This window comes from Podarcis muralis, chromosome 7 (assembly GCF_964188315.1).
Source record: "Podarcis muralis chromosome 7, rPodMur119.hap1.1, whole genome shotgun sequence".
In the NCBI taxonomy this organism is placed as follows: domain Eukaryota; kingdom Metazoa; phylum Chordata; class Lepidosauria; order Squamata; family Lacertidae; genus Podarcis; species Podarcis muralis.
The window spans coordinates 16,690,442-16,716,649 of record NC_135661.1 but is presented as its reverse complement, the minus strand read 5'-3'; the positions used below and the strand labels follow the sequence as shown (position 1 = coordinate 16,716,649).

At 46.9% G+C, this 26,208-nt stretch overlaps 1 protein-coding gene across 3 annotated transcripts in view; it reads left to right on the top strand.

The window, feature by feature from the left end:
- The first annotated feature begins 3,062 nt into the window (after window positions 1–3,062).
- TP73 (tumor protein p73) overlaps window positions 3,063–26,208 on the top strand; it is a 74,102-nt gene continuing 50,956 nt past the window's right edge. For all 3 annotated transcript variants that reach the window (XM_077931313.1, XM_077931312.1, XM_028740983.2), the window contains exons 1-3: window positions 3,063–3,154; window positions 6,368–6,491; window positions 25,049–25,294. In XM_077931313.1, coding sequence (XP_077787439.1) covers window positions 3,096–3,154; window positions 6,368–6,491; window positions 25,049–25,294 — 429 coding nt within the window. In that variant the 5' untranslated portion in view covers window positions 3,063–3,095. The remainder of the gene's footprint in view (window positions 3,155–6,367; window positions 6,492–25,048; window positions 25,295–26,208) is intronic.

Below are 26,208 nucleotides of genomic sequence, written 5' to 3'. Positions count from 1 at the left end.
CTGGTCCTGCGATTGGATTTCCCAGAGGTTGCTGGTTGGCTGTGGTTGAGAACCAGATTCTTATGATAACCTCCGGAGAAAAATGCTACCCAGTTTCCCTACAAGCCACCAAAGTTTCATATATGCAGGTCCACTGTTACTCATCCACTGTGACACCTCTATGAGGAAAGGTTGCAGCCTCTGGGACTTTTTAGTTTGGAGAATGGAGAAAACTGGTCCCCTCTCTCTTGTAATGTTAGAACTCATGGACATCCCATGAAGCTGCAAGGCTCAGCACAGATAAAAGGAAGGCCTTTTTTATGCAACACACTTTTCAGCTTTGGAACTCCCTCCCACAGGAGACAGTAATGGCCACCAACTAGGATGGCTTTAAAAGAGCGCTGGACAAAATCAAGGAAGCCGGATCTTTATTGGATCTTTATTGGCTCCCAGTGCATTTCCGAGCACATTCAAAGTGTTGGTGCTGACCTTTAAAGCCCTAAACGACCTCGGCCTAGTATATCTGAAGGAGCATCTGCTCCCCCATTGTTCAACCAAGACACTGAGGTCCTCCTCCTAGGGTCTTCTGCTGGTTCCCTCCCTGCGAGAAGTGAGGTTACAGGGAACCAGGCAGAGGGCCTTCTCGGTAGTGGCGCCCTCCCTGTGGAACACCATTCCTTCAGATGTCAAGGAAATAAACAACCACTTTTAGAAGACATCTGAAGGCAGCCCTGTATTGGGAAGTTATTAATGTTTGATGTTTTAGTATGTTCTGAAATATTCTGTGAGCCATCTGAATGGTTGGCGCTGCCTCCATGTTCAGAGCCGGTAATGCTTCTGAACACCCCCCTTGACCTCCTTGCCATGTCTGGGCTCAGATAAATAGCTAAGTGGGACCTTCACAGAGCCTGGCTTTCTGGGAGAGGTGGCCAGTCACTGCCTGCCCTTCCCCATGGGATTCAGAATCCACCTGAAGAAGGGGAGCATCACCCAGGCGCACGGCGATTAGGAACAAAAAGCAAGGGGACAAAAGAGATATTTATTAATCCAAAGTGGCAGTAGCTCTATATGTTGTATCTTTCCCCAAATTTCAACAAAGAAGAACTACTAGAACTTGAAATGTGGTGGATTAATACCTTCCTGGCTCCCCCCCCCCTTTTGCTCCTACTTCCAGTTCGTTTGGGGTTTTCCATTTTTGTTGCATCATGGCAATTATGGCTTCTCTGAACAGTTTTGCTCAGTAAGTTGTTCAGTAGCTATAAGAGTCCAAAGAAATGGATAACAGGGAAGGGGCACAGATTAGGAGTAAAGCATCTATTTTGCACGTAGAACCTGCTTTCCCAGGAATCTGGTTTGAATGCCTGACATCTCTAGGTAGGGCTGGGAACATTCACTGTCTGAAACCCAGAAGAGCTGCTGTCTGTTAGTGTAGGAGGTGATACTGAGCTAGATGGACCAATAGGACCATGGCAGCACAAGGCAGCTTCTTGTTTCTTGAGGAAGGGCCATCATAGCACCTGCTTTGCATGCAAGAAGGTCCCAAGTTCAATCTCCAGCACCCCCAGGTAGGACTGGGAGAGACTCCCTGCTGCTGCCAGTCAGTGTAGACAGTACAGAGCTCGATGGACCAATGGTTCTGACTCGCTTTAAGGCAGCTTGCTATGTTCCTAACAAGGTTTAGAAAACACAACTGATAGGTCAAGAGCCACAAGCTTAAGAAACCCGGAAAACAACCAGCAGCCCCTCTGGGGTAGGAGCCAGTGTGAACTAGCTGCCCACCCCAATCCATTGAGATGAGATGGGGATACCTGCATATACCTGCATTGTGGGGTGTTGGACTAGATGACCCTTGGGGTCCCGCCTATTCTGCAATTCTATGATTCTAAGTAAATAGGTGATTAATTATAGGCCTGATGCCTTTTTTAAAAAAATAATAATGCCAGAAGCTGTTTACCTTTGACAGCCAAATAACAGGCTGAAATGGGGAGGACATGATGGTGTGAGGGGGAGACTCTACACCTGCTGAATTTCTACCTGTGACCCCAATGTGGAAAGCAAAAAGAGCAGCTATCCATAAAGCTGGTGGCAGGGCTAATTAATAATGTTTTATTTTTATATAGAGGAACACCAGAGCCTCCAACCTCACTGGTGTGCAGGTTGCTTGCTTCCTTAACCCCTTGGCTGGTCCCCTGGTTCCAAGAGCTTGGGGATCTAGCACTCATCTCCTCTGCGGCCTTGTGCTTGGAAACAAAAGCCCTGTAGAACTCATTACATTGAATTGTTGCCATTTCAGCTCTAGGCAGAACTGGAACCTGGCCTCAGATGTAGTAGCAAAGCATTGTAGCGCAGTCTGGGGCAGAGGGAGGCGGTAAGCCAGATTGTTATCCTCCCCACCCCTGCATGCAAACCAAATTTGACAGCTGAGTGGTGCATGACAGTGATGCCTGGTTGACCCTTTTTGCCTGTATGTTTTGACACCAAACCGTGTAGGCAAATGCACTCCACAGGATTCAGCAACCAGCTTATTGGGGGGTCTTGAAAAAGGGCTTTTCAGGTGCCGGTCAGCTGATTGGTGGTGCTTGTCCTACCAGTTTTGGCTGAACCAGGACTTTTACCTGTACATAGGAAGAGAGAAAGCTACAGAGCCAGTCCATCTAGTCCAGCATTATCTACACTGTCTGGCAGTGGGACATTCCTAGCCCTGAGATGCTCTGCCACTGAACTATGGCTCCTCCCCCGCACGATACCTAACTTCTTCTATGACATATCAGGTGTTGGGCAGATGGCTGTGGCTTGGCTGAAATGGCCTTGAGGGCCAAATGCCAAGGCTTGGTAGACCTAATCTGGTTTGAAGGCTGGAAATTTCCCAACTCAGTGTAGCTTCACAGTCAAACATCTATGGCTATTCAAAATCACCTTATAATTATCTGCACTTCTATTTTATTTTATTTTTAAGGCACTTTGTGTTTTAGCATGGTACGCCACCTTATTTTATGACGCAGCAGTATATGAACACTTATATAAATAAAATACCTCAGAGCTTGCTAAGCTGATTTCCTTCTCCCTTTCTCCCCTTTAGGGCCATCTATCCTTCATCAGAGACCCCTGCTGTGAAGATGTCTGAGTCTTCCCCAGCAGACGAAGGCACCACATTCGAGCACCTTTGGAGCACCCTGTAAGTATCATCTGCATAGAATCATAGAATCATAGAGTTGGAATAGACCACAAGGGCCATCGAGTCCAACCCCCTGCCAAGCAGGAAACACCATCAGAGCACTCCTGACATATGCTTGTCAAGCTTCTGCTTAAAGACCTCCAAAGAAGGAGACTCCACCACACTCCTTGGCAGCAAATTCCACTGTCGAACAGCTCTTACTGTCAGGAAGTTCTTCCTAATGTTTAGGTGGAATCTTCTTTCTTGTAGTTTGGATCCATTGCTCCGTGTCCGCTTCTCTGGAGCAGCAGAAAACAACCTTTCTCCCTTCTCTATATGACATCCTTTTATATATTTGAACATGGCTATCATATCACCCCTTAACCTCCTCTTCTCCAGGCTAAACATGCCCAGCTCCCTTAGCCGTTCCTCATAAGGCATCGTTTCCAGGCCTTTGACCATTTTGGTTGCCCTCCTCTGGACACGTTCCAGTTTGTCAGTGTCCTTCTTGAACTGTGGTGCCCAGAACTGGACACAGTACTCCAGGTGAGGTCTGACCAGAGCAGAATACAGTGGCACTATTACTTCCCTTGATCTAGATGCTATACTCCTATTGATGCAGCCCAGAATTGCATTGGCTTTTTTAGCTGCCGCGTCACACTGTTGGCTCATGTCAAGTTTGTGGTCAACCAAGACTCCTAGATCCTTTTCACATGTACTGCTCTCAAGCCAGGTGTCCCCCATCTTGTATTTGTGCCTCTCATTTTTTTTGCCCAAGTGCAATACTTTACATTTCTCCCTGTTAAAGTTCATCTTGTTTGTTTTGGCCCAGTTCTCTAATCTGTCAAGGTCGTTTTGAAGTGTGATCCTGTCCTCTGGGGTGTTAGGCACCCCTCCCAGTTTGGTGTCATCTGCAAATTTGATCAGGATGCCCTTGAGTCCATCATCCAAGTCGTTGATAAAGATGTTTAATAAGACCGGGCCCAAGACAGAACCCTGTGGCACCCCACTAGTCACTCTTCTCCAGGATGAAGAGGAACCATTGATGAGCACCCTTTGGGTTCGGTCAGTCAGCCAGTTACAAATCCACTGAGTGGTAGCATAGTCAAGACCGCATTTTACCAGCTCCTTTACAAGAATATCATGGGGCACCTTGTCGAATGCCTTGCTGAAATCAAGGTAGGCTACATCCACTGCATTCCCTTCATCTACCAGGCTTGTAATTCTGTCAAAAAACGAGATCAGGTTAGTCTGACATGACTTATTTTTCAGAAATCCATGCTGACTATTGGTGATCACCGTCTAAGTGAATGGAGCTTTGCAGTGATAAGCCCCTGCCCCAAAGAGCTTACAGTAATGTCCTTGTTGCCCTGAGTGACTTTCCATGCACAATTTTGGCTAACTTTCTCTCCCCCTGCAGGCAAACAGGAGACCCCACATGTATTGTTTGTTGATGCCATAGCTGGATTTAGGAGCTTCACCTAGCTGATGCAGATAGTAGAAAGGCTTATTTTTTCCTCCATTGTCAAGCAGGTAACATCAACCTGCACAGACATCAGCATTACAGTAACCTGGGCTTTTGGCCAGGACCCAACAGAGGAGCTGGCATGGCTCAGTAACAGGACAGGCGTTCAGGACCCTGGCCAGCTCCTTGAAGCACAGATACCACCAGCTAAGGATGCAGCTCCAGCAAAGGTGCAGAGCCACCTGGGGGGTTTAAATAATATTGCAGCCATCTAGCTCCACCCCCTCTGGGGGAAACTGCTGCCCTATTTAAGCCAGAGGTTGCCAGCCTTTCTGGGGGCCATGGACCCATCTACAAATAGAAGAAACTGTTGAGGGCAACAGATGCAAAGACTCTGTTCAACTGGCTGCAGCAAAGTGCTGCCTTCAAGTCTAATTTTAGCAGAAGGAAAGGAACTGTGGGCTCTTACAGAGACAACTCCTATCTTAAGCACTGGCACCAGCAGGGCTGGGGACTACCACTGCTGCTCTAGGCTGCAGAGTGGTAATAGCAAAGTGCCCTCCCTCCACTGTGGGCAGTTCCAAAGGGGACTTGTCCTCAGAGTCAGAGCCCTGTCCAGTGGGAGTTGACAATGCAGGGTTGGTGTTTTCAGGGCTCTTACCAGGCCTGGCTCTGTCTGAACAGTTTCCCCCATCATCTCTATCATCTCTTCTCCAATATTTCAGCCTTCACCAATCTGGAGTGCTCTAGACAGGTGGAGGTTGATCTATGCCATCAGGATTCTGGGACCATAATGAATGGCTTTCTTAAAACAAACAAACAAACAAACAAACAAACAAACAAACAAACAAACAACAACCCACAGGGTAATTTACAACTTCAATAACAGCCATGCAACAACCAACATGCATGCATTTGTATTCCAGATGAAATTAGTTTGCAGAGATGCACAGTTTCGAAAGGCAATTTTTAAATGCATGCATTCAAAACGATGTATATCACAGGGACATAGGAAGCAGCCTTCTTCGGAGTCAGGCTATTGGTCTTACAAGCTTAATATTGTCTGAACTGCCTATATGGACTGGCATCAGCTCTCCAGAGTTGCAGGCAGGGATCTATCTCCCAGCCCTACCTAGAGATTCCAGGGATTGGATCTTCTGCAGGCAAAGAGCACCACATAATGCCTGCTCTATGCTTGCAAGGAATCAGTCCTTCAGTGTGGCAGCACTTCTTATTTGGAACACACTGCCCATTGATATTAAGTAAGTGCCTTCACTGTACTGTTTTCTGTGCCCCAGACAGGTAAATTTGACATGCTATTAAATTTGCAAATTTATTTCATTATGTATATATTTAAACTGCTGGCTGTATTTTGCAAAAAGCAGCCCAGCTAACACCTGATTTTATTGGTAATTTTAATGAGTGTCTTATATTGCAAGCCTGCCATGTACCAAGCAATCCAAGCAATAGGATGTGGGACTTACTGACTGAGCTGAGGGTGGGGAACTTACTCTAGTGTAGCTCCAAATCAGTTGTGAAAATGCAAGATCCTCTAAACCCATACTCTCTCATCCCAGGGAATCTTGAATTTTGATTGCACCATTGAAGATTTTGGGGTGGGGATTAAGCTGGTATATATACCTTGCTAAATATGAATGAATGAATGAATGAATGAATGAATGAATGAATGAGTAGAAGTGCAAGGTGAGGCTGCATTCAGTGAAGACCAGACCAGATGCACTGAAGCCTTCTTGTTTCCTTTCCACCAGGGAACCTGACAGCACTTATTTTGACCTTCCCCAGTCGGGGCATGCAGGGAGCAGTGAAGCTTCTAACCGCACAGAGGTCACCATGGATGTCTTCCAGATGAGAAGCATGAATGACTCCGTAATGGTAAGAGATGGAAGAAAGTGGAAGGCTTTGTTGACTCAATTGAAGCTGCAGAGGAATGACATGGTGATGGGTTGGTTCAAGGGACACGTCAGACTTCAAGCACTGGTGTCTGGACTGGTAGGGCGGAAGGTAGGGAGATGAACAGTAGGTGGCGCCAGAGCCAAGGGTAGCCAGAGCCAACTGATCCCAGTTTTGTCTCCATCTTCCTCTCTACTGAGTTCTGCAAGAAGCAACACTGAGACTAAGGAAGTGGAAGCTGATAGGCAGTGCCACCTCCTGGGCTGTAAGTAAGAAGGCAATACAGCTGGAGACTAGCTGTAGGGTCCCTTTGACCCTAATGGAACAGCCTCCTCCTCCTCCTCCTCCTCCTCCTCCTCCTCCTCCTACACACACACACACACACACACACACACACACACACAGAGAGAGAGAGAGAGAGAGAGAGAGAGATTTCCCACTCCTAGTCTGAAATGGTACTGTCTGTCCTATCATTTCAAAACTCTACCAACTTGTCCTGCAGAGATTTGGCCTCAGGAAGCGTTTGCACCAGCTAAATTCTCAAGGGAAGGAGGAGGTGAGCTCTTTCAAGGTTGCCGCAACGCAGCAGATTGCTGCTTTAACACTACATCCTTTTCTTTTACATTTTGAATTTTGTGTGATGTGATTTCCTCACAATAAACCTCATTTTTGTTAATCACACTCTTAAACTACCTATGATATATATATATATATATATATAGAGAGAGAGAGAGAGAGAGAGAGAGAAGGAAACAATTTGGGGGACCACTTTTGTCATCATGGCATCACAGCAGGGGAGCAAAAGAGCAGCTAGTTCTTCTTCTTCTCCTTCTCCTTCTCCTCCTCCTCCTCCTCCTCCCCCTCCTCCCCCCTTTGTTGGTCCACATCCATCCCATGACCCCCTCCAGATACTGGTTCACTGTCTGCACTCTCTCTCCTGATCCATATAACACACACAGAGAGAGATATTGATGATGCTTTGCTTCAGATCTCCTGAGGACTGGTCCCAATGGATCTGTGAGGTTGTTAAATAGAATGGGAGAGAAGGTTCAACTTTATGGGGAGCTGGTGCTCACAGATCAGTTCCCATGAGGCTGAGCCATGAGGTTTCCCAATGCTATTCTCTGAAACACCCTTGGAGGTCTTGTCTACTCTAACTGATCCTTTTACTGGAGATTCTAGGGCTTGACTTAAGACCTTCTGAATGCAAAGCAGATGCTCCACCATTGAGCTATGCTTCACCTTCCAGAGTTGCTTTTGGCTAAATCAGACCATTGGGCCACCGTTTGTCTCCTCTAATTGGCAGCAGCTCTCCAGAATCTCAGGCAGATGTCTTTCCCACCAGATGGTGAACTCAAGCCCCTTGACTTTACCCACACAACAGCCTTGTGAAGTAGGTCAGACTGGGAGACTGATCCAAGGTCATCCAGTAAACTTCACAAGTGAGCAGAGATTTGAAACTGGTCCCCCCCGACACTCCCAGTACACTATCAGTGTGCTGAAATGTGTCCTCCAATTTCTCAAAAGCTTGCTTTCCTCACAAATGAAGCTTCAGATTTTCTGTCTCATCTTCAAGGCATTTTAGAATTTCTGTAGGATTTCTCTCAATGCAAGGGTTGGAGCTCACTTTATTGCTGCAAGGGGGTCACAGGTGGTTGATGTTACTTTCTTCCCCAGTAAACATTTCTCCAGGGCTCTGCAGCCTCCTGCCCAGTTCCCCCTGCTTCCGATTTGAGAAAGAGCTATGGGATGAGTCACTCACAATGGCTTTCCCTGGGCTTTGATTGGAACCTGGGCACCCAGGAAGGCTGCAGGCCACTGATGAGATGATGTGTAGAATAAAAGCAAGTTGTTCACAGACAACTCCCTTGGCCCCCTCAAAAGGTATGCACGGCAAACAAACAACCCAAGAATTTCTCTGAAATTTTCATCTCCCCTTTCAATATTTTGTAAATGCAATTTCCTTTCATGTTATTGGATGGGAAAATGGGGGGGGGGGTGCAGGATGCAGGAGAAGTTTTTGGCACAGCACTCCTTTACATGCTGGATAAAATCAGGAACCCTCTGCATTCAAAACGGAGTGATTTACCATGGAGTTGTGTGCCATCCTCTTCACACAGAGGTACCTCTGGTAACTTTCAATGGATCCCTCAAGGCTTCTCTCTGGGAGACAACGGTGGAGGCTACTCCATTAGGGCCAATGTGGCACACTGCCCCACCAATATCAGTGTGCCCTTTGTCTGCCACGTTGCTTACACCCAGTCAAGCACTCCCCGCTGCTTCCTCTTCCTTCGCCTCTGTGTTGCCCTTGTAGAACTTCAGCAAGGAGGAGTGGTGGGGACCAACCCAGAATCAGCTGGCTCTGCCTGCCATTGGTTCTGGCGCCACCTACTGCTGGGCTCCTGCCTCCTGCCCCACTAGCCCCAGCGGGCACCAGTTGCCAGAGTTTCAAAACCAAAGCTGAAGCCACTGCTTATAGTTTCTCTTAGTTGCTTCCCTCTCCTTCCCCTCCCCATTCTCTTATCATGGTTGGGCTCATGGCTGCTGGGGTGGGGGAGGATATGAAGCAAGAGTCCCAAGAGGGAAGACCAGCTTCCTTCCTTCCTTCCTTCCTTCCTTCCTTCCTTCCTTCCTTCCTTCCTTCCTTCCTTCTTTCCTCCTCCTTTTTTTTTTAAAGTTCATAGACCTCTGCTGAACAGCCAAACGTCTCTCAGGTGTAGGAATGTGAATAATAGAATTGTAAACTTGGAAGGGACCCTGAGGATCATCTAATCAACCCCCTGCAAAGCAGGAATATGCAGCCAGGGATTGAACCTGCAACCTTGGTGTTTATCAGCACCACGCTCTAACCAACTGTGCTTTCCAAGTTTAAAGCTTCTGTTGCTTGACTGGACAAGTGGAAGGCAAACATTCTTGCAGTAGGTGGAGCACGTCAACAGCACAAAAGCAGAGGCTCTAATTCATGCTGGTATAGAGGTATGCCGCAAGGAACCGTGAAAATGTTTTCCTGCGGTGATACTGATGCTGCAGTTCTAGGAATACAGGAAGGAGCCTTAGACCATTGATCCACCTGGCTCAGTATTGTCTGCACAAAAGGTTCATCCACACTTCTGCTTGTTTCATGCCTAGGAAGCAGGGTCTTACCGGATTCCTGCTTGCCTCATGCTTTCTAGGCATGAGTCTGAGTGGTTTTGCCTTTGCCCCAGAAAACCTACTCTTTAGCCCTAAATTGGAGCGAAACTGCATTCTGCAGGGAACCCGGTTGCTGTTTGTTCCAATTTGGCACTAAACTGCAGGTTTTCCCTGGAGAAAGCAGGGGACAAACAGAGGAGATGATAAGCCCCGAGTCGCAAGTTTTCAGGCAGGGCTTTCTCACCAGCCCTACCTATAGATGCTGTGGACTGGACCTTCCACACAAAATGCAGGTGCTCTACTGCATTTTGTTCCCCAAAGACACAGCAGCACAGGATGGTGAGTCAGACCATTAGTCCATTTCACTATTGCCTACACCGACTGGCAGCAACTCTTCAGGGTTTCATACAGGATCTCTCCCAGCTTTACCTGGAGGTGCTGGGGATTGGATCTGGAACCTTCTGCATGCAAAGCAGATGTTCTACCACTGAGTTGTGGTCCTTCCCCCTATGCACACTTGCTTAGGGGGTCAGCCCCTCTGAACTCATTGCTGTGCAGACATGCCTAGGTGGAGTAGCATTGTCAACAGAGACTGGCAGGAGTTCTCCAGGGATTCAATTAGAGGTCTTTCTGTTGGGGTCCTATTACCTACTGAAATCCTTTCATATGCCTATTGAGCAGTGTTTGTCTACTGAAGCTTGGTTAGAGAATAGACTTTGCCTGTTGAAATCACACAAAGAGAGATGCAAGAGAATAATAAAGTTGTTTGTTGTAGGAAATACACCAAAATGATTTTAGGAAATACATAGCAGCTAGAAAGGTTTCTAGTTCTAGTCTAACTAGCCCAGAGAACAACAAGGCAGCCATGCTTGCTCCTTCAATCTCTCAGGCTAGTTCAAAGAGGACCTGTCATCTTGAGGTCTAAGAAAGAAGTGTGAGGAGGAGAAGGAGGAAGTTGTAAACACGGCACCTAAGATGTATCAGCCTAAACAGACAGAAGACAGAGAAAGAAGCGGATAGGTTAAATGTGCAGGGATCGTCTGTGGATATGGATGTCCCTCACTCTATCTGTCGTAACCCCAAGCAGAGTTGCACCCAAACTTCCAACACTTTCATCACCTAGCTGAAGAACCCTTGGAATAGAACCTGGGGCCAGCTGGTTGTGGGAAGAGGGGCAAGACACTCTGACTAGAGATCTGCACTGATAGTTTGCAGAGGGGTTTTGAAAGTTGAGTGCATGCAGCCCCAGAGGCAGTGGAGACTGGTCCATTAGAGCAAATGGAGTATTGCCCCACCAACCTTGATTCCTCTGGATGTGCCTGGATAGCTCAGTTGGCTAGAGTGTGGTGCTGATAATGCCAAGGCTGCAGGTTTGATCCCCGTATGGGACAACTGCATATTTCTGCATTGCAGGAGGGTTGCACTAGATGATCTGCAGAGTCCCTTCCAACTCTATAATTCTATGTCCACCTGCCTTCTTACTTGCAACTTGCCTACAGGGTGGCCCTGGCTGTCTTTTTCATACTCCTTAGTCTCAGTCCTTGCCCTTATAGAATTTAGCAGGTATGAAGAGTAGGATGGGGAGTAAAACTAGAATCAGTTGGCTCTGTCATTGCTTCTGGTGCCACCTGCTGTTGACTTCCCTGCTTTCTGCCCTATCAGTCCCACTAGGCATCAGCTACCATTGCCTAGGGCAAGGATAGCCAATGCGGTGCTCTCTGTGTTGTTGGACTACAGTTCCCATCAGCCCCAATGACAATTGATTTGGGATGATGGGAGTTGGAAGCCAACATCTGGAGAACTCGACATGGCTAGGGGCACAGGTTTCCCAGCCCTCTTGGAAGCAAGGATCCTCTGTAATATTTTGTTGCAGGTTCTGCTTGTGGAGTGCTAATATGTCAAGCCCTGTCAATAATATCTGAGCTGAATTGCTGTAACCCCACAATAACAGCCCCTTACGTGGGAGCCGAGAGGATGTGGTTGCATCCAGGTGAGTCTGGCTCAGAGAAGACCCGCTGAAATCATTGGACCTAAGTTAGTCATGTTGAGGACCTTCAGTGGGTATACTCTGAGTAGGATCCAATCTGTGGTTTACAGAAGAACTGATCTTGCCCAGAGTTGTAAAGTTCTGCACCAGGGTCTATATCTGGGTTTCCCAAACTTCGGTCTCAAGCCGTTTTTGGAATACAATTCCCATCATCCCTGACTAGCTCCTGCTAGCTAGGGATGATGGGAGTTGTAGTCCAAAAACAGCTGGAGACCCAATTTTGGGAAACCCTGGTCTACAGCCTAAGATACTGTGGGCTACAGGGCAGTGTTGAGGTCACTTGACCCAACACAAACCATGTCATGTACCCCACTTTATAGAGGACAGCCCTCTGTTGGAAGAAGACGAAGGAGAGACCTGGGAGATGCCCAGCCTCAGTTTCCACCTGGACAGTAGCTCAAGCTGACCAAGGATGGTCATCCTCACTATGCTGAGAAGTTCCAATTAAATTGTTCCAATTAAATTGCTGTCTTTATCTCTACATCTGCCCCTGCACATATAAATTAGCATTATGTGAATGTGACGTAGAACTCTGTCCTCTTTTGCCCTCTTTTCTGGAGAAGTGTGAGTGGTCGTTCTTGCTGCCCCTCAGACTCTTTCAAGTCTGCTGGGAAAATTGAGCTCCGTTGCTCATGGAAAGTGTATGGATAAAGGGATGGGGGACGAATGCAAGATGGATGGGCAGGAGGCAGCGAATGATAAAAGGAGGCTTCATCCCAATATCTCCAATGGTCCTGAGAATGTGAATGTGGATCCAGATGAACCTCCTGGTTGATATGCATGCACTTGTTAGTATGTGCACTCTACATCCCGGAGTGTTGAGAAGTTCTTTTCCTATGGTTGGTTAAGTTCAAAGTGCTGGTTTTGGTGTACAAAGCTCTCTATGCAGCATGGGACCAGGACACCTGGAAGATCATCTCACCCCTTATATACCCAGTCGATCACTGCACTCTGCAGGTGAGGGCCTCCTGCAAATGCCATCTTACCAGGAGGCTCTTTGCTCACAAAGTAGAAACCGGGCCTTCAGTGTGGTGGCTCCTGCCCTCTGGAATACCCTCTCCTTGAATAATCGACAAGCTGCTGTCTCTGCCGTATTTTCGGTGCCTACCCTCCTCCTCTCCCAACAAGCCTTTTAAGTTGAGATCTCTCCCAGTCCACATCTGTATAGGAATTGTTTTCAAGGTGGTTTTTATTGTTTTATCACTTGTTGCTTGCTTGCCCTGGGCTCCTTTGAGAAGGAAGCACGGGACAGAAACAATTCCTTTGGAAGGAGAGGCGACTTGGAGTCCTGCTTTTGGCAGGCAAAAGCTCCCAGGTTTTGTTCTTGATGGAATTGGAAATGGGCCCTGTCAGAAAGGGTGGAGAGTCACTGTGGTTCAGCATAGGCCAGGGGTTAGGAACCTCAGGCCCAGAGCTGAATGTTGCCCTCCCAACCTCACTTTTTGGCCCTTGGAACTCTTCCCAAGCCACAACTCTCAATTATATCCAGAGGCCCTGGGGAACAAGGTGGACACTGAAGAATCACCATGGTGTCAGGGTTCGTTCTTGCTCAGATCTGGAACCAGGGGTCTCATTGGAGGAAGAGCAGGGGGAGCACAGCCTCTCCTTAAGTGCTTCTGCCCAGCTGGACCATCCCTCTTGCTTGCCTGGTGAAGGATAGAGATGAGTGTCTGCAAGTGTGAGTAGAAACCAATCTACTGCACAAAGCTGAAGCTTACATTCATTGCTCCACCTGCTCTTGCCTCTGGTACCACCCACCACTGGCATGTGGCCCCTGGAATATTGCCCAGAAGGCAATGTGGCCCTCAAGCTGGGAAAAAATTCTGCATCTTTGCCATCGGTGATTCTGAGCTGGATGGACCAGTGGTCTGATGCAGTAAATAAGACAGCTGCCCATCACCCTCCATGCTTCCTGATCCTCTCTTTGCCAGTCCTTGAGACACACACACACACACACACACACACACACACACACACACACACACACAAAATCAAAAGACGAACTATCCAGATCCCCACCATACATTCAAAGCACGTTCAGCACTCGTGACTTCCTCCAGAGAATTCTGGGAACTGTTGTATGTTAAAGGCATGGGGGATTGTTGCTCCATGAGGGGTACTTTGGGTGAAAGCCAGGTACTTTAAATATGCGATGGAGATGCTTTAAATGTATAATGTGCAGGGTTGCCATACTTCAGAAAGTGGAAATCCAGACACAAAAGTTTTTGAGCTTCTTTTGCAAAATCTCTTGCAAAAAACATGGGTTGCCGTACGACCAGGTTTTCACAGACGTTTTGACCAATTATCATAAATTCTGCCCAGTCACTATTTTTGGCGGACGAATCCCAGCTATGTCCGAGAAATTCCGGCAGCCCTAATGGTGTGGACCAAAGCCTTATAGGTCAACGATGAGAAGCTTTCATGCAGCTTGCCAGCTTGCAGACTCCATGATATTAAAATCCATTCATGCCAGTGGTATGGAAGCAGCACAATCAGTACCCCGCTTTGCACTCTTGCATATACAGTGGTATCTCAGGTTAAGTACTTAATTCGTTATGGAGGTCCGTTCTTAACCTGAAACTGTTCTTAACCTGAAGCACCACTTTAGCTAATGCGGCCTCCTGCTGCCGCTGCACCGCCGGAGCACAATTTCTGTTCTCATCCTGAAGCAAAGTTCTTAACCTGAAGCACTATTTCTGGGTTAGTGGAGTCTGTAACCTGAAGCGTATGTAACCTGAAGCATATGTAACCCGAGGTACCACAGTATCTGCATCTATCGATCGATGGATTGATACATGTTTTTGTTGCAGAAAGAAGGCCTTCTCTTTAAAGCACAGACTTCTATAATCTATTACTATCTGTCTTGGGAACAGACCTTTTTCTCAGCTTCACAAATACACACACACAAATACACACACACACCTGGGGACAATTTCCAAATCGTTCCATTTGCCCATGCAGAGAAGTCTCACTCTGTCCATGACAAAGCAACGTACCACCGAAATCTGTTTCATGCAGCTAAAAATATATTTTGGACATGGGAATTAAGTCTGGCTCAGTTTTATTCTGCAGAAAGGACACCCACCTCACACTCCAACCCCCCCCCCCTTTCCACTGAGAACCAGTGGTACTGTCCAATACATCACCGGGCAAGTCTAGGCCTGCCTATTTCTTTAATGAATAGTCATGAGAGAGGGAAAGGGGTGGGTATGAGTTTTGTTGTTAGATGCAGCTAGATGACAGAACCAAGGTGTGGGGAGGGTGCCGGGGGTGGGGGTAGAGAAGCAAGCAAAATAGCCAGCCACCAAAGTAGCCAGCCCCACATCTTTCCACTGCCCTTTCCCCATTGGCACACCACAGGCACTTCACCGCCCTCCCCACTTTTGCATGCCGTTTAAATGCCCCCCGTGGCTCCACCGTCCACCCCTTGACTCCATGACTCCGGCGACAGGGATTTCCCCTGTTACTTTTAAACCCCAAGAAGACTAAAATGCTGTACGCTAGCAACCCAATGCAGCACTACACCACGGTAGGTGTCGACTTTTCTTCTGCCGAGGGCTCGGTTCCCGCGACGCGGTGGTGCTTGGCTAGACCAACACAGGGCACCTGTGGATTCTTGAGGAATGCCAGTGTGGGCTGGCTCAGGATGGGTTGAATCAGGGTAGCATTTGCTTTGCCTGTTAGCAAATGGTTCGGCGGCACAGGACATCTGCTTTGCATGCAGAAGGTCCTGGGTTTTAATCCCTGGCATCCCCAGGTAGGGCAGAGAGAGTCTGAAAACCTGGAGGGACGCTGCCAGCCACTGTCTTTGCACTTCTGAGCATGTGGGGAGATGCATTGATCTCACTCTAGCAGGCTTGCATTGAAGATGGAGTTGGGTCCCACAGCACAGGATGCTTGTTTGGCAAGGCATCTGGTACGGTGGCTCAGTGGTGAATTTTGACCTTTGTCTCCCACATGTCAATTTTTTTAATGCTTCTCTTGCGGGTATTTCCCTATGCATCCATAACTTTGTAAGGGAGGCTGTTTAGGAAGGTGCTCAAGAGAACTGGGGACAAAAAAGGATCTGTGTAACCAAAGACCCTGTACATTTAGGATATGGCAGTCAACAAAGACCACAAGGGGAATCCACATTGTCATTTTTAGGAATGGGATCCTGCGATGTAGCCTATGCTGTGACAGTTCAGCTGTTTGCAGGGGTTCCAACTAAATGCAACACAATGTTTTGGTCCTCAGCATGGTCTTCAAAGAGTGACAGAGGAGGGTTTGTCACCATGCCCACATAATTTGGCTCCTTACCACAGTGCATCGGAAACGAGCTTCCTTAGAATAAAAGAAAGGCACTCACTGGCAATTACTGATGAATGTGCTTGGCTCTTATTTCAAATATTATAAATGTCTTTAATCAATAGTATGTGTCAGTTAAGTAGTCCATAAGTGTTCCATTAAGTAGTCAGTTAGATTTTGCTCAGAGTAGACCCATTAGGCTTTATCTAACATTAGTCCTAGAGTAGACCAATTCATTCCAATGAGTCTATTTTAGGTTAAACTTAGTTGGATACAACCCATTGAAATTAATGGGACTAATGTTGATAAACGCAAACTCTTGTGTTGGTGCTCTAGTCTTTGAAATTATCGGATTATTGCTTGGTTACAGATATGAAGGCTTGTTTCTTTATGGGTTTTCTGTGTTTCACCGATGGCATTCATACATTACTGTATGTGCTTTTAAGGCAAGTGTATTAAGCACTCTTAACAAGCGAGAAAGGAAGGCTGAGTTCAATGAGACTTCTGCTTGAACATGTTACGTTCGGGTGGCGTGCTTCTTAGCTTTTCTGACATTATTTATCCTTGACAATCTCAAACAGTAAATACCTTTTTATATAGAAAAATCGCCAAGTTATACTCTTAAAGCTAGCTTGCAAAGAAAGCAATTTCACAGTAATTATTTCCATTTCTCTTTTGCTTTGATCCATGAAATTGCTGAACAATTAACAACCCGCAAGAACATCTCCAATGGCACAGAAATTTCCATGAAGTTTACAACGACAAACAATCTCTCTCTCTCTCTCTCTCTCTCTCTCTCTCCCTCTCCCTCTCCCTCTCCCTCTCCCTCCCCCATATATATGAACAATGGCAATGTTAATTCATGCTCAAACCCTTTACTGTAACTTTAAAAGTCACTCCAGAGCCTGGCTTCTAAGTTGCATTTATTAAATCCTGGCCATTTCATTGGGATCCTGCTTCCAAGCTTGGTCCCTAAATGTATTACTTAGAAGTGAGTTGCACTAAAATCAAAGGGATTTATAATCTGATTCTTCACAGTTATCTGTTAGAAGTTATCTGTCAATTTATCACTCAGCATTTAAGGTGATCTGCCTTAGACCTTGTTGTCTACCAAACAGTGTAACACAGCCGTGGTGTGTGCTCAGTGGGGTCTGACTCTTAACTTGCGCTAATTGGCATGAGTCACTCACGGTAGCTGCCTCCGATCCTGTGTAATGCTCACAGGCCATGTGTTTTCTGTAACCTTAGGAGATAATTGCCAGAGTCAGGGTGACTGTGTCTCTTTAATTTACTTCACCAGTAATCGCCACCGTTGTGGTTTTGTTTCTTCTTCTTTTAAAACAAGCCGTTTATTATCTGTATATCTTGCGCTCCTGGTAATCTCTCGTCTAGATTTCTGATCTGATCCATGCTGGATTACATTTAGTCATTCTGTCATAGTACCACATACTAAAGCTCTTGAGGGTGTAGCGCAGTCAAAATGCTGACCAAGTTCATGGCATTTTCTCGTAATAGTAGGCACAATTTAAATACCATACATGCACTTACTCGCAAGGAGTCTTCCCTAAGATGATGCATTTGCACTAATATATGCATTTCACTAGCATTTCTGTGCACACTGCCCCCCGCTCCAGTGTATTCACAGCTTTGTACACATTATTTGGTTACTGAACTGCCACCAACTTTGATGGCCTTCAAAAGAGGATTGGACAAATTCATGGAGAAGAGGGCTACCAGTGGCTACTAGTCATGATGGCTATTCTCTGCCCTCCATAGTTGGAGACAACCATGCTTCTGAATACCAGTTGCTGAAAATCAATGGAAGGGAGAGTGATCTTGTACACAGATCCTGCTTGCGGGTTTCCCATTGAGGCATCTGGTAGGCTTCCATGAGAACAGGATCCTGGGCTAGATGAGCCATTGTACTGATCTCACAGGCTGTTACTGTGTTCTCTTATCTTTTCAGAAAGCGCCAGTTAGGCAGAGGTCCGCAATAGCATCCTAACCAAAGCGAATCCATACCCTCTGCCCCCATTGCAGCACTTCTATAGAAATCTATGGTGCAGTCACATGTGGAATGCTGTGCCCAAGTCTCAGAACAAAAGGAGTAGAAAAGGGCAACTAAAATGATCACCAAGGTGCAGCAACACCTCTATAATTTTCTTTTCTTTTTTTTTTTGAACTAAAAAGCTCCTATACCTGCAGCCTTTTTAGTTCAAGAAAAGAAAAGAAAAGAAAGTTCAGATTCTCCAAGTGCCCCTATTTCCCAGGGACAGTCCCAGATTTAAAGAAGTCATCTGGGTTTCTGAACTGATCCAGGAATGTGCCATATTGGGGGGTATGGAATGGGACGTTCCTATTTTCACCAGAGAAATGTTTAGTTTGAGTAAAGGTGGGTGTGGGCAGAGGTTTTTTTTAGAAAGTTAGGCATGGTGTGGAGAGGGTGGATGGAGAGGGTGTTGTTTTTTTACCCTCTCTAATGAGACAAGGACACAGGATCAGCTGAAGAAATGGATTGGTAGGAGATTCCAGCCCAAAGGAAGGACTGCACACAGGGCATAGATAAACTATGGAAGCTGCTACTGCAAAATTAGGTGATGGCTTGAAAATGGGGGTTAGATACATTCTTGGTGGTGGAGGAGGAAGCTGGAGAAAGTATATTATGCCCCTGATGACTGGTTGTTGGGGAACAACGGTGGGATGGGCTTCTTGCAGCCATGTCTTTATGGTGGGCTTCCCAGGTGCATCTGGTTGACCAGCTAGGCAAACTGGATGCTGTACCTTTAGTCAGATCCAGAAAGACACCTCTGATGTTCTTCTTGTTGCTTAGTCATTTAGTCGTGTCCAACTCTTCATAACCCCATGGACCAGAGCACACTAGGCACTCCTGTCTTCCACTGCCTCCTGCAGTTTGGTCAAACTCATGCTGGTAGCTTCGAGAACACTGTCCAACCATCTTGCCCTCTGTCGTCCCCTTCTCCTTGTGCCCTAAATCTTTCCCAACATCAGGGTCTTTTCCAGGGAGTCTTCTCTTCTCATGAGGTGGCCAAAGTATGTTCTTATGCCTATTCAATTCCCCATCATTAGCAATGGAAGGATCTGCTAGTTTGTGGCATCTCAGTGTCTCATTTTTCCAATCTTAAATTCAGTTCTATCTCTTTCTGCAGCAATTTGCAATTCAATCATCATCATCACCATGAAAATTCTTCAGCATTTTAGTGTGAGTTTCCTCCTGATAAACACATTTTTGTATTTTCATGTGTTTTTCAGCCAGAAGTCTGTCCTGTCCTGTTTTTTTAATAGTTTTTTTAAAATATATTTTTTAAAATGAAAATGTTGTGCTTAAATTATATACATCCTTGTACACACTTTCCCCTGAAATATGCATTTTTTTGCACATATGTTTTATGCATTTCTTTTATGAAGTTCACACTTTATATGCCTTACACCTTTGTACACATTAGATGGTATCCAGTGCTAGTCCTACTCAGAGTAGATCTTCTGAAGTTAATGGGCATGACTACCTTCGTTTCGGTAATTTCAATGGGTCTGGTCTCATTAAGCCTAGCATTGGCCACAACCCATTATCCTCATAAAATACAGATTTCAGTATATGTCTTTTGAGCCAAAACTGCATTTTTAAAAAAACGGACTCTGCCGACTCTGTTCAAGCTGCATATTAGCTGGAGAACTGCGAATTTGGTTGGTTTGCTTTAAAATGCAGACAAAACAAAATTCTCTTCAATTCCTATTCTTGGGGCTCTCTATCTGAGGAGGCACCTCAAGATCCATGGTGCGGAGGGCGAAAGCATCCTGGGACTGTATTATCAAAGAGGACAAAGGAGTTTTGCATGCATATTTTCGGGGAGAAAAGAGGTGTTCTCCACCTGTGCATGTTCAGTCTTGCTCCGAATTCCAACTGTTACTCACTGAACACTGATGATATTGTAGGAGTTGCAACGCGCTGGAGGTCTTGCTTGACATGTATGTCTCATGTTGGTACTTTTCTAAAAAAAGAAAAGAAAAAGAAAGGAAGCTATTAGAGTGCAACATCAGAAAGTTATCCGTGGGTGAGGTTCGAGAATCCCAAGTTATAACTTGTCCCTTGATTCCAAAGTCTGGTTAGTTTTAAAAATCTTAAGATTGATGGCATGTTGGTAAGAAGGGGAGGGTAACTACGTTCCATTGCTGTCTTGAACTGGGGATCTGCAAAATGAAATCCACCCAGCTTCCGGTGCTTTGCAGACACATCTTCAGAGTTTTGCTTCGTCTGGTGTAGAGTCAGGTCGTTGGGTGGGATCCAGTGCTAGAGTAGACCCATTGATGCTGATGGGTGTATATGATAGGGTTGCCATACATCCAGATTTCCCCAGAGATGTCTGGGATTGCAATGGTGGAATTAGCGTCTGGAGGGGGGAGGATTTTGGGAAATCGGCAAAATGTCCGGGTTTTTGAAACTCCCCCCTAAAAAATGTCTGGATTTTTAGTTCTTGAAATATGGCAACCCTAGTACATGCCAACCAGATGACCCTCAGGGTCCCTTACAAGTCTACAGTCCTATGATTCTATGGCTGTACTACCCTCTCACCAGCAGAGCCGTTTTTCCCATTAGGTTTACTGGTGTGTTGCGCTAGGGCGCCAGCCTCTCAGGGGTGCCCCAGCAAGTGGGGGAGCTGCACGGCTTTACCAGCGGCCTCCCCTTTCCCTGCATGCCCGCCAGCTGTGCCCCGTCAACCATATGGCTGGCAGGCATGCAGCTTGCCTCCAAAGCCTCCATGGGAGGAGAGCGATGCCTGCAGAGGCTTAGGATGGAAGCTGCGCCCCGCCAACTATATGGCTGGCGGGCATGCAGCTTGCCTCCCAAACCTCCATGGGAGGAGAGTGATCCCCGCAGAGGCTTAGGAAAAGGTCAACAACTCTGGGAAACACGGGTGGGGCGCTTGAGGGATCTTTGCACCACGGCGCCGGATATGCTTAAGACGGCCCTACTCACCAGCAAGGTAAGGTTAGCTCCAACAGTTTCTGGTGTATGCTGAAAACAAACAAACCCATGCACTTATTTGCCCAAGCATTTTTCTGGGCACAGATATTGTGCTGATAATTCCTGCTGGATGTTGTAGGTGCTATTGCTCTGGCGTTTCAGTGTTGGCTTATTGCATTTTTGTAGTACATCATCATTATCAGCAGCAGCAGCATTATAGTTTGACTGTAAACTGCCCTTAAATCTTCTGAATAGAAGCAGAGGTGGAGCATATGCCCAAGCTGCCCAGGGCAGGCGCACACCCAAGGAGGGCAGAGGAGCTCCGGGGGGCGGGGGGGGGGGGCGGGGAGCACACTCCCGAGGGGTGGAGCATCATGAGTGCCTGGAGCGAGCCACTGATGGGCGACATTCAACACGCTGCCCACCCATGACTCCCAAGCCTCTCTGAGCTGTCAAAACGAAGGGGGAAGGGGGGGAATGGTGCTGTCAAAGCGGCGCAGCTCCCCCCTTCCCCTGACAGTTTGGGGTAGGCTTGGAAGTCGTGTGTTAGCGGTGTCCAAATGTCACCCCCCTCAGCGAAGACACCTGGGTCAGTCTGCCCCCACTGCCCCCTTCCTCCACTCCTGAATAGAAGGTGGCATATAAGTTTGTTTTTTTTAAAAAAAACTTATAAATTATTTTAACTTATATTTTAACATATATGATGATGATGATGATGATGATATTGTACTGATGTTTGATTCTAATGTACACTGCTCACACATTCATGAACTTTAGGAATTTCCCAAAGAAATAAATGGCAGTATTTTTCATGCCAGTAGTGAGGAAGGTGAGTTCCTGGACCTGAACATGCCTCTCCAAGCCTCTCTGTTTGGCCTTCAGTGCTGCCCCCATCCTCACACCTTCCTGGGCTGGTTTCACACCTTCCTTAAACCATCATAACCCCTCCTTCTTGGACCACTTTGGGTATCTCCCTCTCTCCTTCACATTCGCTTCAGATCTCTTAAGGGCTTAACCAATCAGTTGTTGTGCTCTCTATTTTTTCCCTTGCATGCCATGGTGGCTGGTGGATGTTTGGACTGGTGGGGCGGAAAGCAGGGAGCCCAACAGCAGGTGGCGCCAGAGCCAACGACAGGCACAGCTAACTGGTTCTAGCTTTGTCACCCTTCCTTCTCCCAACTGCATTCTGTAATGGCAACCAGGAAGCGGACTTTATTTTTTGAGCCTGAGACCTAGAGTGTGGATACAGCTTTCTTTTGAACACACCAGAGCAGACTTTCCTGTTGTTGGACCACAGCTCCCATCATCTCTGGCAGCTAGGGATGATGGGAGTTGTAGTGCAACAACTTCTGGGGACCCAAGGTTGAGAAAGGTGGCATTAGAGCCTTGAAGAATTCAGCAGAGAGGAGAATGGCAGCAGAAACTAGTTAGTTAGAATCATAAAAGCTTATAATTGTGGAGTTGGAAGGGATCCCAAGGGTCAATTAGTCCAACCCGCTGCAATGCAGGAATCACAGCTAAGTGGTAGTTGGCCCTGCCTGTCATGTGTTCAGTGTTATGGGCAGGGGATATTCCCAGCAATTCAACCTGGGGCCTTCTCTGTGCAAAGCAGGAGCTCTAACCATTGAGTTTATGGTCCCTCCCCAGTGAGTGATGCTAGAAAGCTATTGAAGCCCTGGCATGGGTCTTTAGCATGGACACCAAGCACAGGGCAAGGGAATCTCTGTGCCTTTTCTGGGGTGGAAGACCTACGTACGTGCGCAGGCTTGCCTCTGCCAAGACCAAAAATATACTTTGTTCAAACACGCTCACGAACTGCCTTGAAGACCTCAAAAAGGTGGGAGATGCATACGTTGAAATAAGGAAAGCGGATCAGAAGGAGGCTTTGTAACTCAGCAAGAGGGCATTTGCTTTCTGCGCAGCATCCTCAGGTGTGGCACTGTGGTGCCCATTGGGAGTGGTGGGGCCAAAGGGAGGAGGCCCAACAGCAGGTGGCGCCAGAGGCAGAGCCGACTCATTCTAGCTGTGCCCCATCTGCCTCCTTCTCCCTGCTGAGTTATACAAGGGGCAACACTCAGGCTAAGGTGGAGGAAGCTGATGGACAGTGCCTGCCCCCCGTTGACTAGTGGAAAGTAAGAAGGCTGGCAGGTGGGGGTTGGCTAAAGGTAGCTGGCAAGCCAGGACCCCATTTGCCCCCAGGGAAGATTCTTTGCAAAGTCTTCAAGATTCATTTGCCCATCCAGGGAGAAATCAGTGGGGTAGCCTCATGGGTGCCATGCCCAAAGTCCATGGGCCACATCCACTGCAGGGGACCCACCAGCCCCCAGCAAAATCAGCACCCTCTTTTCTCCATCTCAGTGCTGAGCTGAGTGGCTTAAAGCCCCTCTGCACAGCTCAGCACTGCAACGGTGAAATGGCCCAGTCAAAGCATGGAGTTATATGGAGAGGTTTACGCCACTCAGCCCAGCACTTCAGTGGCAATGAGCGTGGCATGACCTGTGTGTGGCTTTATATCTGCTGTGTGTGTGTGTGGCATACAACCCTTGGACCTTCAGTATACAGTCCTCATGCTGAAAAGGGGTAGATAGGTTTTGTGTAAGACAATTATCACCTGCTTCCAGTTCCTTGGACAAGTTTACCTGCACAAGGAAGTAGAGAACTGCCTTATTCTGAGCCAGACCCATTGGTCTATCTAGTTCAGTATTGTCTACAGTCACTGGCTGTGGCTCTCCTGGGTTTTGGACAGAGGAAATCCCCAGCTCTGCCTGGAGATGTCACAGTTTGAAGCTCTACTCTGCATGCAAAGTTGATGCTCTTTTAATTGAGCCACGGCTGCAGTTCTCTTAATAGTTGTATGCTTCTCCACAGATGACTGCTGTGCTCATTCATTACATCTGTGGATGAGAATGCACTGCGGCCCATTGCAAGTAAACTTGCCCATAGACTTATAAAGCTGGAAGGATTCTTGGACATCACCTCCAGGTGTAGGGAACCTATGGGCCATCCACAGGTTGCTGAACTGCAGCTCCCATCATCACTTTTGGCTGTATGCTGGCTGGGGCTCAGGGATGGAGGGGAAATTCATTTGGTCTGCATTTTAATACAAAATTCTCAAATCTGCCCCCCCAAAACAGCTGTGTGAACCAAAACACAGTTCTCCTTTGAAATGAGCACTTCTCCAAGAGAAGATTTTCAATGAAATAGTCCAAGCAAAGACTGCATACAAGCAAGCATGCACATATTAGTGAAAATAACAGTCAAACTTGCATCCTATTGGAAGGTGGGGGAAACAGCTTGCAAAAATGCTCACAGAAGGCAAATATGCGTTGCAAAAATGCACAAATAACGGGAAATGTGTGTAAAAATGCACACACACACACACACACACACACATTTTCATGCTGTCTTATGTAACAGGAAAAAAATGCAATGTGCAATCTAAATTTAAGACTGGAAAAAGGAGAGGAACTGAAATTGACATCTCTTTCTATTTCTACCCACAGCTACACCTAGAGATAGTTCATGAGGGCCAGTCACTTATGCAAATGCCTTCAGTCTCACTTTCAGAATGGACAGCGCCCAAATCACAAAACCTTTAGCTCTTCCCAAGGGCAAAATGCAAGGGTTCCATTTTGCTAAAATTTTTGTATGTATGATATATGCATGCATGCATGCATGTATGTATCCTGGGTTGTGGTTTTTTTGGAGGGGGAGGGTTGCACATGTGTCATCTCCATCCTGGATCAAGTTGAGGAACAAGGTCAGTCTTGTTAGAAAAAAAGGCAAAAGGCAAAAAAAGAGAGAGTATCCTTCTCTTTTTCTAACAAGTGGTGGCTTGTTTGGAATTGGGGGTGGTGTAATGGCTAAAGATAAGAAGCCAAGCCATGAATGGCCCACGCTGGTTTTCTCTGGAGTGAGGCTACCCCTTTAAAGGTGCCTGTAACAAGACACCTGGAAAACTTTTTCTTTTGCAAAAAAAAGGAGTGTGTTGAGATTTCCATGTGTTTAAACTGGCGGTGTTATTTCTCTCCATCCCTTCCTTCCTCCTCCCCCCCTTTCCATCCTCCTCCCCCTCCGTTTCCTTTCCTCCAGTCTCAGTTTAATTTGCTAAACAACAGCATGGATCAGAGCACTGACAGCAGGGCCGCCTCCTCTAGCCCTTATAGCTCCGAGCACGCCTCCAATGTCCCGACGCTCTCGCCTTACTCGCAGCCCAGCTCCACCTTCGACACCATGTCCCCAGCGCCTGTCATCCCGTCCAACACTGACTACCCGGGGCCGCATCACTTCGAGGTCACCTTCCAGCAATCCAGTACGGCTAAATCTGCGACCTGGACAGTAAGTTGCACAGCTTGGGGTTTTTTTTGGCTCTTTTGGGGGGTAAGGCCACAGCTCAGTGGAGGAATGGCTTCCCTTTGCATGCAGAAAGTCCCAGGTTTGATCCCTGGGGTCTCACTAGGTAAATCTTATGCCTGAAGGTTTAGGCTGGAGAAGGGGAGACTGAGAAGTGATAGGAGAGCCATCTTCAAATAGCTGAAGGGCTGCTGCATAGAATATGGAAAGAGCTTGTTTCCACCAGCAGGTAGGACCCAAACCAATAGATTCAAATTCCAAGAAAGGAGATTCTAACCTAAATATTGTGAAGAACTTTCTGACAGTAAGAGCTGGTTTGATAATGGGATGGACCACCTTGGAAGGTGGTGGCCTCTCCTTCCTTGGAGGTTTCTAAGCAGAGGTTGGGTGACCATCTGCCATGGATGCTTTAGTTGAGATTCCTGCATTGCAGGGGGTTGGACTAGATGGCCCTTGAGGTCCCCTCCAACTCTACAATTCTGTGATTCAGTGAAGCCCTGGAACACCACTGCAAGGCAGAGAAGACAATACTAGGATAGATTGACCAATTGCCCTACTCAGTGCTTTTTTTCAAGGGGTACTCAAGGGCAGCACCTTTTTGTTGTTGTTGTTAAAAAGTGTGGCACTTACTATAACAACTTCATGGTGAGTACCAGTACCTATTTTTCTAGGGGGGAAAGCACTGGTCCTACTCCTTATAAGGCAGCTTCTCATGTCCTTCAGCTGGGGATTTGCCAGCCAGGAATGCACTCCCAATAGGTTGCCATCTTATTTATTTATTTTAGAACCTAAGCAACTGCCTTGTGCAGACTCAAGCCACTGATCCATCTAACTCAGTGCTGCCTACACTGATGGGCAGAAGCCCTCCAGGGTTTCTGAAGGACCTGGAGATGCCAGGG